Source organism: Leopardus geoffroyi, chromosome D3, assembly GCF_018350155.1.
Source record: "Leopardus geoffroyi isolate Oge1 chromosome D3, O.geoffroyi_Oge1_pat1.0, whole genome shotgun sequence".
In the NCBI taxonomy this organism is placed as follows: Eukaryota; Metazoa; Chordata; class Mammalia; order Carnivora; family Felidae; genus Leopardus; species Leopardus geoffroyi.
Genome location: NC_059339.1, coordinates 6,181,054 through 6,199,264, shown reverse-complemented (window position 1 = coordinate 6,199,264; position 18,211 = coordinate 6,181,054). Strand labels below are relative to the sequence as shown.

The 18,211-nt window shown below is 46.6% G+C and overlaps 1 protein-coding gene across 1 annotated transcript in view; it reads left to right on the top strand.

Moving 5' to 3' along the window:
* DNAH10 (dynein axonemal heavy chain 10) overlaps window positions 1–18,211 on the top strand; it is a 147,364-nt gene that overhangs the window by 23,399 nt on the left and 105,754 nt on the right. The window contains exons 9-11 of the mRNA XM_045459666.1: window positions 1,470–1,660; window positions 3,427–3,625; window positions 14,657–14,851. Of these exons, the coding sequence (XP_045315622.1) occupies window positions 1,470–1,660; window positions 3,427–3,625; window positions 14,657–14,851 (585 nt within the window). The remainder of the gene's footprint in view (window positions 1–1,469; window positions 1,661–3,426; window positions 3,626–14,656; window positions 14,852–18,211) is intronic.

Here is an 18,211-nt window from a genome sequence, read left to right as displayed (position 1 = left end):
CTCTGAGCCATCAGCCCAGAGCCCGACGCGGGGCTCGAACTCACGGACCGCGAGATCGTGACCTGGCTGAAGTCGGACGCTTAACCGACTGCGCCACCCAGGCGCCCCTAATTTGCCTCATTATTGATTTATGAGTTAAACATTTTTGAATACAAGTTCCTTATCAGATACATGCTTAGTAATATTCCAATCTGTGTGCATTTTCACTTTCTTAATGACAGTTGTGTTCTTTGTCTTCCCATTTTGTGGGCCAGGAGTTTGGGGAAAGGTTAGCTGGGCGGTTCCTCGTGGCTCATGTACAACAGCTGGGGTGGCTGGGCTGCGGGACCCCTTCCACGTGGCTTCTTTGCCCACACATCTGGCGCCTCGGTGCTCCTGGGCCTCTTTTTCTCCATGTGGTATCTCAGTCCCTAGTATTTCTCTATGTGGTTAGGATGCCTCAAAGCCTGGTGGCTTCAGGGTAATAGGGTGGCCACGCTTGCTTTTTAAAAAAATTTTTAAAGAGTTTATTTATTTTTGAGGGAGCGAGAGAAAGATCGAGGGAGAGAGGGAGAGGGAGAGAATCAGCAGGGGAGGGGCAGAGAGAGGGGGGACAGAGGCTCCGTGCTGGCAGCAGAGAGCCTGATGCAGGGCTCGAACTCCGGAACCGTGAGATCATGAACTGAGCTGAAGTCAGACGCTTAACCGACTGAGCCACCCAGGCGCCCCTAATGCTTCTTTATTTAGAGAGAGAGAGAGAGAGAGAGAGAGAGAGGGAGGGAGGGAGAGAGGGAGAGGGAGAGAGAGAGAGAGAGAGAGAGAGAGAGAGAGAATCCCAAGCAGGCTCCACGCTCGGTGTGGAGCCTGACTCGGAGCTCAGTCTCACAACTGTGAGATCGTGACTTGAGCTGAAGTAAGTGTCTGATGCTTAAATGACTGAGACACCCAGTCCCCAGGATGGTCATACTGTTTACATGGTGGCTGAGTTCCAAGAGACCAGAAGCAGCATGACGGCCGCCGTATTCTACTGACTAAAGAAGTAACAGCCTGTGCAGACTCGAGGGGGTGGAGATGACTCGGTCTCTTAATGGCGAGGGGGACACAGTCAAGATGTTGTGGCTGCGTTCGGAAAATACAATCTGCCACACAGAATATGTACTGGGTGTGTGTGTGTGTACTCAATAGCTATACATATATATTCTTTTTCTCTATATTTACTTTTCTCGCTCTCTACATATCTATTTATGTATATACACACTCCTACTTTACACACTGCTTCAAATGGCTTTATTTACTTTAATGGTAAATCTTAGCTGTCTTTCCGTGTCAGTGTGCACAGACCTAATTCAGACTCCTTTCGGTGGCGAAACGCTTCCTCCCGCACTAAGCACACTTTCTGAATTAGGAAGAGTGAAACTTCGCGCGCGCGCATGCTGCTTTATCAAACTACTCGGACCCCAAGGCTAAGGTTGCTTGCTCTCTCCGATTAGAACATCACGCACGGATCTAGCTTTCACGTCGTCCTGGAGACCATCCCGTCCATGATGAGTGCCCTGAGGATGGTGTGGATCATCTCCCGACACTACAATAAAGATGAAAGGATGATCCCGCTCATGGAGCGGATCGCCTGGGAAATCGCCGAAAGAGTCTGCAGAGTGGTCAACCTGCGGACTTTGTTCAAGTGAGAAGTAGCGATGCTATGTTTTTCCGAAGATCTTAAACAGCCTTTTTTTTTTTTTTAGTTTATTTATTTATTTTGAGAGAGAAAGAGAATGTGAGTGGGGGAGGGGGGAGGCGGGAGGAGAGAGAGAGAGAGAGAGAGAGAGAGAGAGAGAGAGAGAGAGAATGAATGAGAATCCTAAACAGGCTCTATGCCGTAAGCACAGAGCCCGACTCGGGGCTTGAACTCACGAACCTTGAGATCATGACCTGAGCTGAAATCAAGAGTCGGATGCTTAACCTACTGAGCCACCCGGGTGCCCCGTAAACAGCTTTATTGAAACATGATGCACACACCGTACGATTCACCAGAACGTACGAGTCAACAGCTCTTCATGTATTTGGAGTTGTGGATCTGTGGCCATAATCGATTGTGGAATATTTTCTCTAATCCAAAAAGAAACCCCAAACCCTTCAGCTGTCACATCCGGCCTCCCCAGCCCACCTAGCCTTGGGCAACCACAGATCTACTTTCTGTCTCTCTTGATTTGCCTTTTCTGAACATTCGTACAAATGGAGTCGTACACATGGTGGCTTTTACGACAGACTCCTTCTGCTCAGCACCATGGTTTTTTTCTTTTTCTTTTTTAAATATGAAATTTATTGTCAAATTGGTTTCCATACAACACCCAGTGCTCATCCCAACAGGTGCCCTCCTCGATGCCCATCACCCACTTTCCTCTCCCTCCCACCCCCCATCAACCCTCAGTTTATTCTCAGTTTTTAAGAGTCTCTTCTGGTTTGGCTCTCTCCTTCTCTAACTTTTTTTTCCCTTCCCCTCCCCCATGGTCCTCTGTTAAGTTTCTCAAGATCCACATAAGAGTGAAAGCATATGGTATCTGTCTTTCTCTGTATGGCTTATTTCACTTAGCATCACACTCTCCAGTTCCATCCACGTGGCTACAAAGGGCCATATTTCGTTCTTTCTCATTGCCACGTAGTACTCCATTGTGTATATAAACCACAATTTCTTTATCCATTCGTCAGTTGATGGACATTTAGGCTCTTTCCATCATTTGGCCATTGTTGAAAGTGCTGCTATAAGCATTGGGGTACAAGTGCCCCTCTGCGTCAGCACTCCTGTGTCCCTTGGGTATCAGCACCATGGTTTCAAGGTTCACCCGTGTGGGAGCTGGTGTCAGGGCCTCATTCCCCTTTAGGGCCAACTAATAGCCCGTCGTGTGGACACGTAGGTTATTTTATTTGAATCAGGATTGTCTTCCTTAGTTATCCTGGGAGACACCAAGTCCCAGGGCCCCTAAGGCCGGAGGGCCTCTGGGATCAATGTAGAAGGAGGTGCAGATGTTCACTTTCCTAAACAAAACAAAACAAAACAAAACAAAAAAACAAAACTCTGCAGGTGAAAGAGGCACAACAATCTTGGCTTTGTCATTTCCCTGTGGTGCTGCAGCCTTCACTGTTGACTTGTGGCCCGGCCCGAGGCTACCGGTCCCCTTCCGGCTGGAACAGAGAGGTCCCCAGGGGAGCCGCAGCTCTGCCGGTTGGGTGGGCGGCCGGCCGGGTGCCGTTCAGCCCCGGGGGTGGCCTACGGATCTGCAAGGGGGTTGCACCCTCGTAGGCCGGTGCAGGGGGCTGTGGGATGGGGAGGCCCTGCTCCTCGGGGACGGCGCTCCCCGGGGAAACCTGCTCCCCTTGGGCTGTGCGGCTCGGACCCGCCACCGAGGCTCAGCCTTCCCCCCTGCCTCGCTGCATCTCTTTGCTTCACAGAGAAAATCGAGCCAGCGCCCAGCACAAAACCTCGGAGGCCAGGAACACCCTGCACACGTGGAAAAAGGCCTATTTCGACACCAGGGCCAAGATCGAGGCTTCGGGGAGAGAAGCTCGGTGGGAGTTTGATCGAAAGCGGCTGTTTGAGAGAACGGATTACATGGCTGCCATCTGCCAGGATCTCTGCGACATCCTGCAGGTGGGGAGGCTGGAGCGGGTGTTCTCCGATGGCCGGAAAGGTGGCTGGGGTTCGGACGTGGCTGGACGGAAAGCCGTTTGGCTTTTTGATGGCACGCCGTCCGTGTCCAGCGGAAACCAGGAGACGGACAGGGGCTGGCGGGGGAGGGAGGGAAACCCTTGAGAGACCACGCAGAATGTACCGGAAGGTACCAAAGCGGGCCAGACCGCTCGCACTTCTCCTTGTCTCCTGTGACCCACCTCCCTCACCCCGCTTTCAGCTGTCCTTTGATCTCCGGCCACACCTGCCTCGTAGCTTTTGCAGAATCCTCCCCCTCCTGTCTTTCCGTGAAATGTCGGAATTTCTCAAAGTCTAGTCCGAGACTTATTCTCTCCTGACGCCACATCATCCTGCCCGTTGTTTCGGCTGCTACCCATCCTTCAGGGACTCCTTGTTTATCTGGTTCCTCTCTCTTTTGAATAAACGGTCAAAGGGTCTAGTGGCTGGTTGGATGAATTATCCACTGTTCTTTGTCTCACGAAGGTCCATCCGTCCGTTCATTCTTAGTATTTATGGAGCGCTCACTTGTGCCAGGCACTGTGCTTGCTACCAGGGCTGGCTACGTCGCCTGCCGTGCCCAGTGCACCAAATTTGGGACCCCTTGTTCAAAAAGTAGGAAAAAATGCTATTAAAAGCATTAAAATCTAAAGCTTTTCCCTTTCTTCTGACATCTCTTACCTCGGCAGGCTTTATTTTTTGTTTGCCCACGACTGTGGCAAAGTAAAGAAGGTGAAGGGAACTTGAACATTTAAATTATTCCATGATTTGGGGCACCTGGGTGGCTCTTTTTTTTTTTTTTTAATGTTTGTTTATTTTTGAGAGAGAGAGAGAGAGAGAGAGAGAGAATGAATCCGAAGTGGGCTCCACACTGACAGTGGAGAGCCCTATGTAGGGCTCGAACCCATGAGCTGAGATCATGACCTGAGCGGAAGTTGGACGTTTAACCGACTGAGCCACCCAGGCGCCCCGAGCATCTGACTCTTAATTTCAGCTCAGGTCCCGATCTCACGTTTGTGAGTTCAAGCCCCTGTGCACTTGGGCTCTGCACTGACAGGGTGGAGCCTGCTTGGGATTCTCTCCCTCTCCCTCTCTCTGCCCCTCCCCTGCTAGCACTTTCTCTCTCTCTCTCTCTCAAATTAATATTTAAATTATTCCATGAGTTTTACCATTCATATTTACATTGCGCAGTGTTCGCTTAAAGGGCAGATACAAGGCCATTTGACTCGTATGTGGAATCACTGAAAAGACGTGATTTGTACTTTGTCACTCGAATGTGCAGATGTACGTCATTGCCAGAACGATGCGACAGCGCGGCACACAGCTGACTTGGTTGGTTTTCTCCCACTTCTTTTAATTTTTTTAATTCAGAAAAATTTTTAAGTTTTTAAAATTTGAATTCCAGTTACTTAACATACGGTGCGATATCAGTTTCAGGCGTACGATATAGAGACTCCATACTTCCATACCACACCCTGCGCTCATCGCAACAAATGCCCTCCTTCGTCCCCATCACCTGGTTCACTCACCTCCCCACACCCTCCCCTCTGGTAGCCATTGGCGTGTTCTCTGGAGCTAAGAGTCTGTTTCTTGGTTTTCCTTTCTTTCTTTCCCCCCCGTGATCCTTTGTTTTGTTTTGTTTCTTAAATTCTATGTATGTGTGAAATCATATGGTATTTGTCTTTCTCTGACTTACTTCACTAAGTAGAATACTCTCCAGTTCCATCCGTATCCTTGCAAATGGCAAGATTTCGTTCTTTTGATGGCTGGATGATATCCCATTGCGTATATAAAATATCACCTCTTCTTTATCCATTCATCAGTCGAAGGACATCTGGGCTCTTTCCATAATTTGGCTACCGTTGATAGCACTGCCAGAAACACTGTCCCCTTTTGAATCAGTATTTTTTTCTTATCCTTTGGATAAATACCTACTAGTACAATTGCTGGATGGTAGGATAGTTCTACTTTTAACTTTTTGAGGAATTTCCATACTGTTTTCCAGTGCGGCTGCACCAGTTTGCCCTCCCACCAGAAGTGCTAAGGGTTCCCTTTTCTCTACATCCTCGCCAACACCTGTTGTTTCTTGTGTTGTTCATTTTAGACATTCTGACAGGTGTGAGGTGGTATCTCATTGTGGTTTTGATGTGTATTTTCCTGATGATGAGTGATGTTGAGCATTTTTTCATGTGTCTGTCAGTCATCTGGATGTCTTCTTTGGAGAAGTGTCTGTTCATGTCTTCTGCCCATTTCTTCACTGGATTATTTGTTTTTTTGGGTGTTGAGTTTGAGAAGTTCTTCATAGATTTTGGATAGTAACCCTTTATCAGAGATGTCATTTGCAAATATCTTTTCCCATTCTGTCAGTTGCCTTTTAGTTTTGTCGATTGTTTCCTTCATGGTGCAGAAGCTTTTTATCTTGAGGAAATCCCAATAGTTCATTTTTGCTTTTGTTTCCCTTGCCTCTGAAGACGCGTCTAGTAAGAACTTGCTATGGCCAAGGTCAAAGAGATGTTCTTCTCTAGGATTTTGATGGTTTCCTGTCTCACACTGAGGTCTTTCATCCATTTTGAATTTATTTTTGTGTATGGTGTAAGAAAGCGGTCCAGTTCTTTTGTATGTTGCTGTCCAGTTTTCCTAACACCATTTGTTGAAGAGCCTTTTTTCCATTGGATAGTCATTCCTGCTTTGTTGAAAATTAGTTCACCCTATAGTTGTGGGTCCATTTCTGGGTTCTCTATTCTGTTCCATTGATCTATGTGTCTGTTTTTGTGCCAGTACCATACCGTCCTGATGATTACAGCTTTGTAATACAGCTAGAAGTCCGGAATTGTAAGGCCTCCAGCTTCGCTTCTCTTTTTCAACATTACTTTGGCTATTTGAGGTCTTTTCTGGTTTCATATAAATTTTTGAATTCCAAGTTCTAGTTCTGTGAAAAATGCTGGTGTTATTTTGACAGGTGTTATTTATACGGCATTGAATGTATAAATTGCTTTGGGTAGTATAGACATTTTAACAATATTGTTCTTCCAATCCATGAGCATGGAATGTTTTTCCATTTCCTTGTGTCTTCAGTTTCTTTTATAAGTATTCTATAGTTTTCAGAGTACAGATCTTTTACTTCTTTGGTTAGGTTTATCCCTAGGTATGTTATGGTTTTTGGTGTCGTGGTAGTGGGACCGATTCTTTGATTTCTCTTTTCTGCTATTTCATTACTGGTGTATAGAAATGTAACAGGGGCACCTGGGTGACTCAGTCAGTTGGTTGAACATCCGACTTCGGCTCAGGTCATGATCTCGTGGTTCGTGAGTTCAAGCCCCACATTGGGCTTGCTGTCATCAACCTGTCTGTGCAAAGCCCACTTCAGATCCTCTGTCCCCCTCTCCCTGCCCCTTCCCTGCTTGTGCTCTCCCCAAAATAAATAAATATTTAAAAAAAGAAGAACTGCAACGAACTTCTGTATGTTGATTTTGTATCCTGTGACTTCGCTAAATTCTCATATCAGTGAATCTAGAAAATTCTCTGGTGGAGTCTTTTGGGTTTTCTATGTGGAGTATCATGTCCTCTGTGAAGAGTGAAAGTTTGACTTTTTTTCTTGTTGATTTGGATGCCTTTTATTTCTTTTTGTTGTCTGATTGCTGAGGCTAGGACTTCCAGTGCTATGTTGAACAACAGAGGTGAGAGCGGACATTTGTCATGTTCCTGACTTTAGGGAGAAAGCTCTCCGTTTTTCCCCATTGAGGATGATATTAGCTGTGGGTCTTTCTGATGTTGAGGTATGTTCCCTCTATCCCTACTTTTTAGAGGGTTTTTATCAAGAATTGATGCTGTATTTTGTCAAATGTTTTTTCTGCCTCTATTGAGAATTTCATATGGTTCGTATCCTTTCTTCTATTAATGTGGTGCATCGCATTGTTTGATTTGTGGATATTGAACCACCTCTGTAGCCCAGGAATAAATCCCACTTGATCATGGAAAATAATTCTTTTAATGTACTGTTGGATTCAATTTTCTTTTTTTTTTTTTTTTTAATTTTTTTTTTTCAACGTTTATTTATTTTTGGGACAGAGAGAGAGCATGAACGGGGGAGGGGCAGAGAGAGAGGGAGACACAGAATCGGAAACAGGCTCCAGGCTCTGAGCCATCAGTCCAGAGCCCGACGCGGGGCTCGAACTCACGGACCGCGAGATCGTGACCTGGCCGAAGTCGGACGCTTAACCGACTGCGCCACCCAGGCGCCCCTGGATTCAATTTTCTAGTATCTTATTGAGAATTTTTGCATCCATGTTCATCAAGGATATTGGCCTGTAGTTCTTTTTTTCAGTGGAGTCTTTGTCTGGTTTTGGAATCAAGATAATGCTGGCCTCATAGAATGAGTTTGAAAGTTTTCCTTCAATTTCTGTTTTTTGGAACAGTTTCAGAAGAATAGGTATTCATTCTTCTTTCTTTATTTTTTAAAGTTTATTTATTTTGAGAGAGAGAGTGCAAGTATGAGTGGTGGAGGAGGAGAGAGAGAGAAGGAGAGAAAGAATCCCAAGCAGGCTCTTACGCAGAACCCCACGTGGGGCTTGAACTCATGAACCTTGAGATCATGACCTGAGCTGAAATCAAGAGTCAGACACTTAACTGACTGAGCCACCCAGTTCTTCTTTAAATGTTTGGTAGAATTTCCCTTGGAAGCCATCTGTCCCTGGACTCTTGTTTATTGGGAGATTTTTGACTACTGATTCAATTTCTCTTTCTTTCTGTCTTTCTTTTTCTTTCTTTTCTTTTGAGAGACAAAGGATCCCATGGGGGGTAGAGGGAGGGAGGGAGAGACAGAGAGAGAGAAGTGGGGCTCAACTGGGGCTTGTGATTTTTACCCAAAGCAGGGCTGGGGCTCACCCGATGCAGGACACGAGCTCACCTGAAACAGGGCATGAGCTCACCCGATATAGGGCTTGAACTCCTCTACTGTGAGATCATGACCTGAGTCGAAGTCAGATGCTTAACTACTGAGCCACCCAGGTGTCCCCTGATTCAATTTCTTTGCTGGTTATGGGTCTGTTCAAATTTTCCATTTCTTCCTGTTTCAATTTTGGTAGTTTGTATGCTTTTAGGAACTTATCCCTTTCTTCCAGATTTCCCAGTTTGTTGGCATATAATTACTCATAATATTCTGCCGTATAATTGTCTGTATTTCTGTGGTGTCAGTTGTGATCTCTCCTCTTTCATTTACGATTTTATTTTATTTTTTGGTCTTTTCTCTTTTTGAGAAGTCTGGCTAGGAGTTTATCAATTTTGTTAATTCTTTTCAAAGAACCAGCTCCTAGTTTTGTTGGTCTGTTTTACTTTTTTTTTTTTTTTAATTTGTGTGTTGTTTATTTCTGCTCCAATCTTTATTTCTTTTCTTCTGGTTTTAGGCTTTATTCGCTGTTCTTTTTCCAGCTCCTTTAGGTGTTGGGTTGTGTACTTGAGACTTTTCTTGCTTCTTGAGTAAGGCCTGTATTGCTATATACTTCCCTCTTATGACTGCCTTTGTTGCATCCCAAAGGTTTTGGACTGTAATGTTTTCATTTTCATTTTTTCATTTGCTTACATGTATTTTTAAATTTCTTCTTTAATTTCCTGGTTGACACATTCATTCTTTAGTAGGATTTTCTTTAACCTTCATGTATTTGTGGTCTTTCCAATTTTTTTTCTTGTGGTTGACTTCAAGTTTCATAGTGTTGTGGTCTGAAAATATGCATGGTATTGTTGCATCCACACAACTCCTGAAACAGAATGCTATGGGCACCAGTGACAGTCACAACAAAGTTTATTACAATGAGAGGCAAGGCCGACCGATCCGGACCAACACTCTTGATAAGAGTGTGGCCCCGAACAGCCGGGGTACAGAGTTTTTATGGCCGACCACATCGTTTTATCATCACCTGGGAACAGAACAGAGAAACAGTTCCCAGATGAGTTAGAAACAGTTTCTGGATGAAGTGATTATTTTAGACTTTTTGCCGCTAAGTTGCAACCAGTGGATCTCCTTGACCTTGCCTCTGATGCTCTTCTCTTTGAGCTTTTGTTTCCTTCATTGGCGAAGCCTGATTTATAAGAGTATGAAGCATAATTTACAAGAGTAAAGCAAGGCTGTTATCTCTTGACCTTCAGTGTCAGAACAAAGCTGTTATTTTTCAAGCTACACGTTAGCCTTACGCTACATTTTAACCCTTACAGTGTGATCTCAATCTTTTTGTATTTGTCGAGGGCTGATTTGTGACCCGGTATGTAATCTGTTCTGGAGAATGTTCCATGTGCACTCGAAAAGAATGTGTATTCTGCTTTAGGATGAAATGTGTCGAATATATCCATTGAGTCCATCTGGTCCAGTGTGTCATTTAGAGCCACTGTTTTCATTTACAATTGTTAGGTCTTCTTGGTAGATAGACCTCTTTATTATGATATAGTGCCCTTCTTCACGTCTCGTTACAGTCTTTGGTTTAAAATCTAGTTTGTCTGATATAAGTATGGCTACTCCGACTTTCTTTTGATGTCATTAGGATGGTGGATGGTTCTCCACCCCCCGCACTTTCCATCTGGGTGTCTTTGGGTCTCAAACGAGTCTCTTATAAGTGGCCTATCGACGGGTCTTTTAACCCATTCTGAAACCTTCGATGTTCTACGTCCCCTATTCTCTCCTCTGCGTCTTCAATCCTGTTGGGATTCTATCCAGTCAGTTTTGCTTCTCAGTTACAGCATTTTATTTTTCCAGTCGGACTAGTTTTTAGGTCTTTGATCTCTGTAGCAAGGGTTTCCCTGGAGTCTTCTGTGCTTTTTTTCGAGGCCAGCTAGTATTCTTATGACTGGTGTTCTAAATTCTTGTTCAGATATGTTACTTCTATCTGTTGTGAGCAAATCCCTGGCTGTGGTTTCTTCTTGATCTTCCTTTGGGGGGGGGGGTGGGATTCTCTGCCTTGTCGTTTTGTCTAGGTTTTTGTCTTTTTTTTCCAACGTTTTTATTTATTTTTGGGACAGAGAGAGACACAGCATGAACGGGGGAGGGGCAGAGAGAGAGGGAGACACAGAATCGGAAACAGGCTCCAGGCTCCGAGCCATCAGCCCAGAGCCTGACGCGGGGCTCGAACTCACAGACCGCGAGATCGTGACCTGGCTGAAGTCGGACGCTTAACCGACTGCGCCACCCAGGCGCCCCTAGGTTTTTGTCTTTTGCGTGTTGTGAGAGCTTGTTATGTTTCTTGCTCTTGAGACTACTGCTGTATTGAGGGGGTCGTACCTGGGCCGGGGGGTCCAGGCCTGGTGCTTCGGGAAGGGTTTCTGGCGATGGTGCGCTGCGCTGCTGTGCTTCGGTCGCTCTTTCCCCCAGGTCAGTCCTCTGCAGAGCTCCTCCTTGCTTGCAGTGAGGAGCGTTTGGACTTTTCACTACGTGCGCTTTGATTTGTTTGTTAAAGGAAGCTCGATCCAAAAAAAGAGCAAAGGAAAAGGAACCAAAGCCCCAAACAGACAAACCACTATAAGCCTGATTCCACGAGAGAAAAAAAGAGAGAAAGAACGAGACTGATGCAAAAAATGAGACAAGGGGGGGCCCCTGGGTGGCTCAGTTGGTTGAATGTTCAACTCTTGATGTCGGCTCAGGTCATGATCCCAGGGTTGTGGGATCAAGCCCTGCGTCAGGCTCTGTGGTGAGTGTGGAGCCTGCTTGGGATTCTCTCCTTCTCTCTCTGCCCCTCCCCTACTCACATGTGCACTCTCTCTCTCAAATAATAAATAAACTTCAAAAAAGAAATTAAAAAACCCCCAAAAAGCCCCACAAAAAATGAGAGAAGGAAATGAAAATACAGACCAATGCACAAAAATCTCTAAGTCTGATTCCAAAGGAAAACAACATAAAAAAGTCTGGTCCTATTTCCAGCTTCAGAACTGAAGCTGACGCTTTGGAGCCCTCTCTGATCAGTAGGTGGGGTGTGTGTGGGGGGGCCTGTGCTCCTCCTCTGGGGGAGAGGCCGGCTGGCGCCCAGAGGGCTCTGCAGGGCGCAGGGGGCGCGGCCTGATGTAAGCGGCTCGAGCCTCCCCTGGGGGTGCTGTGTTGCTTGCTGAAGTCCCAGGTGCTGGTGGCCGGGGAAGGTGGCGTCACCCTGCTCTCCGGTCCCCAGGGAGGGGAGCTCAGGCCTCCCAGGCGAACCAGTGGTCTCCCCTCCTGTGTCCCAGGCTTCCGACAGATCCCTGCCAACAGGCCGACTGTGCCCAGGCTGGTGGTGGGGCTGGGATTTGAAACTCCAAATCTTGGGGCGCCTGGGTGGCTCCGCGGGTTGAGCGTCTGACTCTTGGTTTCCGATTGGGACACGATCTCACACTTCGTGCGACTGAGCCTCACATTGGGCTCTGCACCGACAGCATAGATCCTGCTTGGGATTTTCCCTCCCTCTCTCTCTCTCTCTCTCTCTCTCTCTCTCTCTCAAAATAAATATTTAAAATAAAAAAGAAAAACTTCAAATCTTAAAGAACCTGCTCCTCTCTCTGGAGGAGCCCCTTGTGGTGCTGCGCCTGGCTCTGTTCGGTCCCAGAAAAGCAGTTGTGTGGTCCCATAGGCGCCTGGAGTTTATGGTGACGCACAGTGACAAGCTGCGGCCACGTTGTCTGCCCTCAGCGCGCACCTCTGTCCCCTGCTGTGGATCGGCCGCTCAGGTGTGCCCCCAAGTCTTTTGTTCTGGGAGAGGCCATCTGCCCTCTTCCAGATGTACTCTGAGAAGGAAGGTTCTCTCCCAGTGCACCCCTGGGGATCCCCACCTGACACGCTGTTGCTGGTCTTCTCCCCCCCACCCCCTCCATCTGCCCGGCTGGACTTCTGGGAATGGTGCAAACTTCCAGACCCTCAGAATGTGAGCTCCTCTGTTTGCAAAAACTTGTGATAGTCCGTTTCTCTCGATTCCCCGGTTGGTGGTTTTGGGGGTGTTTTTCTTGCACGACCCGAACCCCCTCTCTCCCCCACTCTCTCTCTCTTCTCTCTGCGAAAAGGGCTCCCTCCCCTCCAAGGCACTGTGGCTCTTCTCTCCCCCAGTTCACATCCCTGCGCCTCCTGGTACCTGCCACGGTCTCTCCCTCTAATTGTGCAGATTGTTCTCTTTAATCCTCGGGCTGATTTCCTAGGTGCTCAGAATGATATGATGTTGACCGAGCTGGGTTCCAGGGACCAGGCAGGTCCAGGGTCCCCCTACCCCTCTGCCATCTTAACTCCTTCTCTCTCTCACTTCTTGGTGCGAGCACATTCTGCCAGGATTCTCTACTTCCAGCTTACCAACGGGTAAGGAAGGGCTGGATGGGTTCCTGCTCTTTGTCCTCTGTCATCGCTCAGGGGGAGTAGTTGGCCAACACAGGGAAATAACAGGAAGTTACAGAACCGATATGGTAGGTTTCCTGATCAGGTGTGTTTCCTAGCCCACTGTTTTGGAAGCAAACTCCGGCTTGAAGGGAGAAGGTGGTCTCTCATCGCAGCCTGTGTCCTCGTGTACTTGCCTTTGATGTGACACATTTCCCTGTACTGGCTGCGAATGTCCCCCCAGCCCCCTGAACTGCCGTACGTGGGCCCACTAGAATTCTGTGCTTGTGGGGCGTCCCATGCTGTATGTGACAAAGTGGAAGCAGACAAGTAGATCCCACGTATCTGCTCACATGTGTGCACGGCCGCCCTATCAGATTTCATTTACAAAACACACGTTCAAAGATAAAATTACTGGGGTGTCTGGGTGGCTCAGTCGGTTGAACATCCGACTTAGGCTCAGGTCACGATCTCGTGGTTGGTGGATTCGAGCCCTGCATCGTGCTCTGTGCCGACAGCTCGGAGCCTGGAGCCTGCTTCGGATTCTGGGTCTCCCTCTCTCTCTGCCCCTCCCCTGCTCACGCTCTCTCTCTGTCTCTCCACAATAAATAAATGTTAAAAAAAAAATAATTTCAAGACGTTTGTAGCAGATCCTTATACCCAGCACGGGGTCCTTCTAAGCCTGGGCCCCTGTGCACCTGCCTGGGTCACTCACCTATGAAGCTGGCCCTGGCAAATACCTGCATGGTCTGTGGCTTTATGGAGTTTCCAGTCTGGGAGAGGAAAGATGGTAGACATAATAATCAACGTTTATTTATTTTTGGGACAGAGAGAGAGCATGAACGGGGGAGGGGCAGAGAGAGAGGGAGACACAGATTCGGAAACAGGCTCCAGGCTCTGAGCCATCAGCCCAGAGCCCGACGCGGGGCTCGAACTCACGGACCGCGAGATCGTGACCTGGCTGAAGTCGGACGCTTAACAGACTGCGCCACCCAGGCGCCCCAGTAGACATAATAATCATATAAATGCATAGGTGTGGCTGAAGTAAGTGCTCTGCTGTTGGGGCTTTTGGGGTGTGTACTTGAAGCCTGATCTGTTCTGAGGGCTTGGACGTGACCAAGTGATATTCAGTGATGAGTAGTAGCTAGCTAGGCAGTTTGAACTGCACGTACAAAGGCCCTGTGACAGAAAGGAATGTGGAAGTAAAAGCAGGCCAGGGAGGCCGCAAGGAGGTGGGGTGTGGGGAGCGGTGGGGGAAGGGGTTGGGTAGGTGGGGGCCTGAACATGCAGACTTTGCAAACTGTGTCACGACGTATGGATCTTGTCCCACGTGCAGTGGGCATAGTACCAGAGGTCTTAGACTGGGAGGAAGTTGCCTATCTGACATGATTCTTGCCCTCAGACAAATCTAGACATGCAATCTATTTGTCGTTAAAACATTCATGAGAGGGGCGCCTCGGTGGCTCAGTCGACTTTGATTCAGGTCACGATCTTATGGTTTGTGGGTTCGAGCCCCGCATCAGGCTCTGTGCCGACAGCTCAGAGCCTGGAGCCTGCTTTGTATTCTGTGTCTCCCTCCCTCTCTGCCCCTCCCCTGCTCGACCCTGTCTCTCACTCAAGAGTAAATAAACGTTAAACATACTCATGGAAAACTGAAAGGCAGCCTCCCTGTGTTTTGTTTGTTTGGACAGGTTATGGAGGAATTTTACAATATATTTGGTCCAGAACTAAAGGCAGTGACGGGGGATCCCAAGCGCATTGACGATGTCCTGTGCAGGGTGGACAGCCTGGTCACCCCCATGGAAAACCTGATCTTTGACCCCTTCAGCATCAAGTCTTCCCAGTACTGGAAATATGTGATGGATGAATTCAAGATTGAAGTTCTGGCAAGTAACTCCTCTATAGATTTGATCTTGGAAGTGGGTACCATGGTTCCCCCATGTTAAATTTGTTTCGTTATGCTTAGGATTTTTTTTTTTTTAAATCACAAAAAGTAATACCTGCTCACTTGTAAAAAACAGAAGCAATACCATAAGAGAGTCTTAAATACAGACTGGACCGAGGATTGCTGCAGGGGAGGTAGGTGGGGGGATGGGCTAAACAGATGGTGGGCATTAAGGAGGGCACTTGTTGGGATGAGCATGGGGTGTCATATATGAGGGATGATTCACTGGGTCCTACTTCTGAAACCAATGCTACACGTATATGTCAACTAACTTGAATTTAAATAAATAAAAAGAAATGATATTGAGGAATATAAGATAAAAATGAACATTCCTTAATCTTTTTTGTCCCCATTCCTATCTCTAGGCAGAATAAGGTTAAGTCAAGCTAGACACAGTAGCATCTCTACAAAGGTGGGTTTGCTGTATAATTGGGGAGGACATAGGAGGCTGAAGAATGGGACTTGATTTAGTAGGCAGTAGGGAGCCACTGAGGTTACAGAGTGAGGTAATCAGAATTATGGTTGAGGAAGGTTCTTCTGGTCACAGCATAGGCTGATTTAGGCCGGGGAATGAGAGGAGGTGGGGAGATGATATTAGGAGGTTGTGGCCTGGGGTACGGGGGAGGCAGAACCTGTCAAAGAGAGGCTGTAGCTGAGAATATGGTTTCACGCCACACAGCGTGATAGGATGGTGGGTGGTCCATCGTGGTTATCTTTCAGCTTCACGTGGGAGGCACATCAGCAGCGTCCCCATTTTAGGTCTTGAGTAATTGTTTTTATAACCAGAGCATCTTTTTATATGGGCAACCCCAGACTGTTCTTGGGTTATCTAAACATTTCCATTTTAATTACATCCAGTGTATTCTCAGCTTCTATTTTGTTTTAAGTGTTATTTTTATTTTTTAATTTAATGTTTACTTATTTTTAGAGAGAGAGAGAGAAAGAGAGAGAGAGGGAGAGAGAGAGAAACAGAGCATGAATGGGAGAGGAACAGAGAGAGAGGGAGACACAGAATCCCAAGCAGGCTCCAGGCTCTGAGCCGTCAGCACAGGGCCCGAGGCAAGGCTTGAAGTCATGGACCACGAGATCATGACCTGAGCTGAAGTCAGTCACTCAACTGACTGAGCCACCCAGACGCCCCTATTAATTTTTATTTTTAAAAATGTTTATTTAGTTAGAGGGAGGGACGGAGTGCACAAGTGTGGGAGGGGCAGAGAGAGAGAGAGGGAGACACAGAATCTGAAGCAGGCTTCAGGCTCTGAGCTGTCAGCTCAGAGTCTGACGTGGGGCTCAAACCCACAAACCGTGAGATCGTGACCTGAGCTGAAGTCAGACAGTAACCGACTGAGCCACCCACGCGCCCCTAATTGTTACTAAATTTTAAATTGAATTTTTCATTCAAGTCACTTTGTCAAGTAATACTAAAAGGCAAATAATAAGAAAAAACAGCCCCATGCTTAACCTTCTCCATTCCCATTCTTGATGTCATTTTTCACAATTCTAGATGTTTCTTTTGTTGTTCACCTTCATATTTCCTAAAGAACTTGCCAATGTGGTTATTTCCTGATGTATCTAATATAATCAGTTTTAGACAACTGTTAACTTTTCAGAGTAGATGTGGACTTTACTGTCCTACTCCTTCCCCATACCCACTTGCCCCCCTGTCATCTAACAGAGATTTATCATAACTTTTGGCTAAATTAATGATTAGTGTTTACTCCTTATGTCTGTGCAAACAGTGTTCACTGCTGAGCCAAGAAGCACATCATAAGCACACTGCCTTTCTTGTTCAACCCTTCATTTTTCCTGAAGTTAATCATTGCTTTTATTTTTATTTGCCTGGTTATTTACATACCTGTTATTTTTTTACCCAACTGCTCTAACATCTCTGCCACATATTTATCAATAATGGGTTCTGTCTGCTTAAAAATATGAGTGTTATTAGTTTCCTAGAGGCCTTTGTCCCAAGCTCTCTGTCCTTCTGTCCCAGTCTATATTGTTTGCTCTTTAGGTTTATTGCAAAGTAGTCACCCTAGGACTTCTCATCTTTTCTCCTCTGTATTGGATCCTGTTTTCTAGATTTCACATCTTCCTCTTTTCTTGTTTAGGCCTTTGTTTGCTGAAGCACATTTTTTAGTATCTTCCTAAGAAAGGTTTCATGGGACATCTCTCTTTTATGTCTTGTGTGAATTCTGGAATAAAGTTGGGTACAGAATTTAAGATTGAAGTAACTTTTCTTTGGGGGGGCGTCTGGATGGCTAAGTCGGTTGGGTGCCTGACGCTTGATTTCGGCTCTGGTCATGATCTCACATGACCAGAGTTCAAGCCCTGCATCGGGCTCTGTGCTGATAGCATGGATCCTGCTTGGGATTCTTCCTGTCTCTCTGCCCCTCCCCTGCTTGTGCTCTCTCAGTCTTTCAAATTAAGACTTAAACAAACAAACAAAAAAGAAATAACTTTTCTTCAGATATTGAGGGTATCATACGTTCATTGATTTCTAGCTTCTAGCATTATCACAACCCTGCTGTCCTTCTGATTTAATTTTTCTAGAACTAACCTTACACTCTTCATAGACTGGGGCGGGATGAGGGTATAGAGGATACATGGTGGCCTGGCTGTGCAGGGCGGAGAAGGGATCCTGTGTTTGCCCCTCGCCTTCCTGCTGCCTTGTGTCTCCAAATGTTCATGGAGGTTTCGTGGGGAGTAAACAGGTACCTGCCTGTTCCCCTGTTGCCAACATTTCGTTGTAATCCTCTGCCTTCTGTAGAGTTACTTTCCATCTGCCTAAGACTCCTGAACTATCTTCTCTCCTGTTGTGTCCCCTTCTGCTTTCTTTGTTTGTAGGAGTTAACACTTAAAAAAAAATTTCCTTCCTACCATTTTGAGTGGAACGAGGGGAGGGGAACAGAAAACCAATGTGGCCAATCTACCGTTTTTTTAAAAAAATTTTTTTTTCTTAACGTTTTATTTATTTTTGAGACAGAGAGAGACAGAGCATGAACGGGGCAGGGGCAGAGAGAGAGGGAGACACAGAATCAGAAGCAGGCTCCAGGCTCTGAGTCATCAGGCCAGAGCCCGACGCAGGGCTCGAACTCACGGACCACGAGATCGTGACCTGAGCTGAAGTCGGACGCTTAACCGACTGAGCCACCCAGGCGCCCGCCAATCCACTGTTTTTAACTGGGTGCCAGCTTCCACTAAAGCACAAGGGAAACCTATCGCAAGTCACAAATTTGTTTTTTGCTTATTTCTTGCCACTTTGTTTTTGCAGGATAATTACGGGGACATGAGGGCTGTGTTT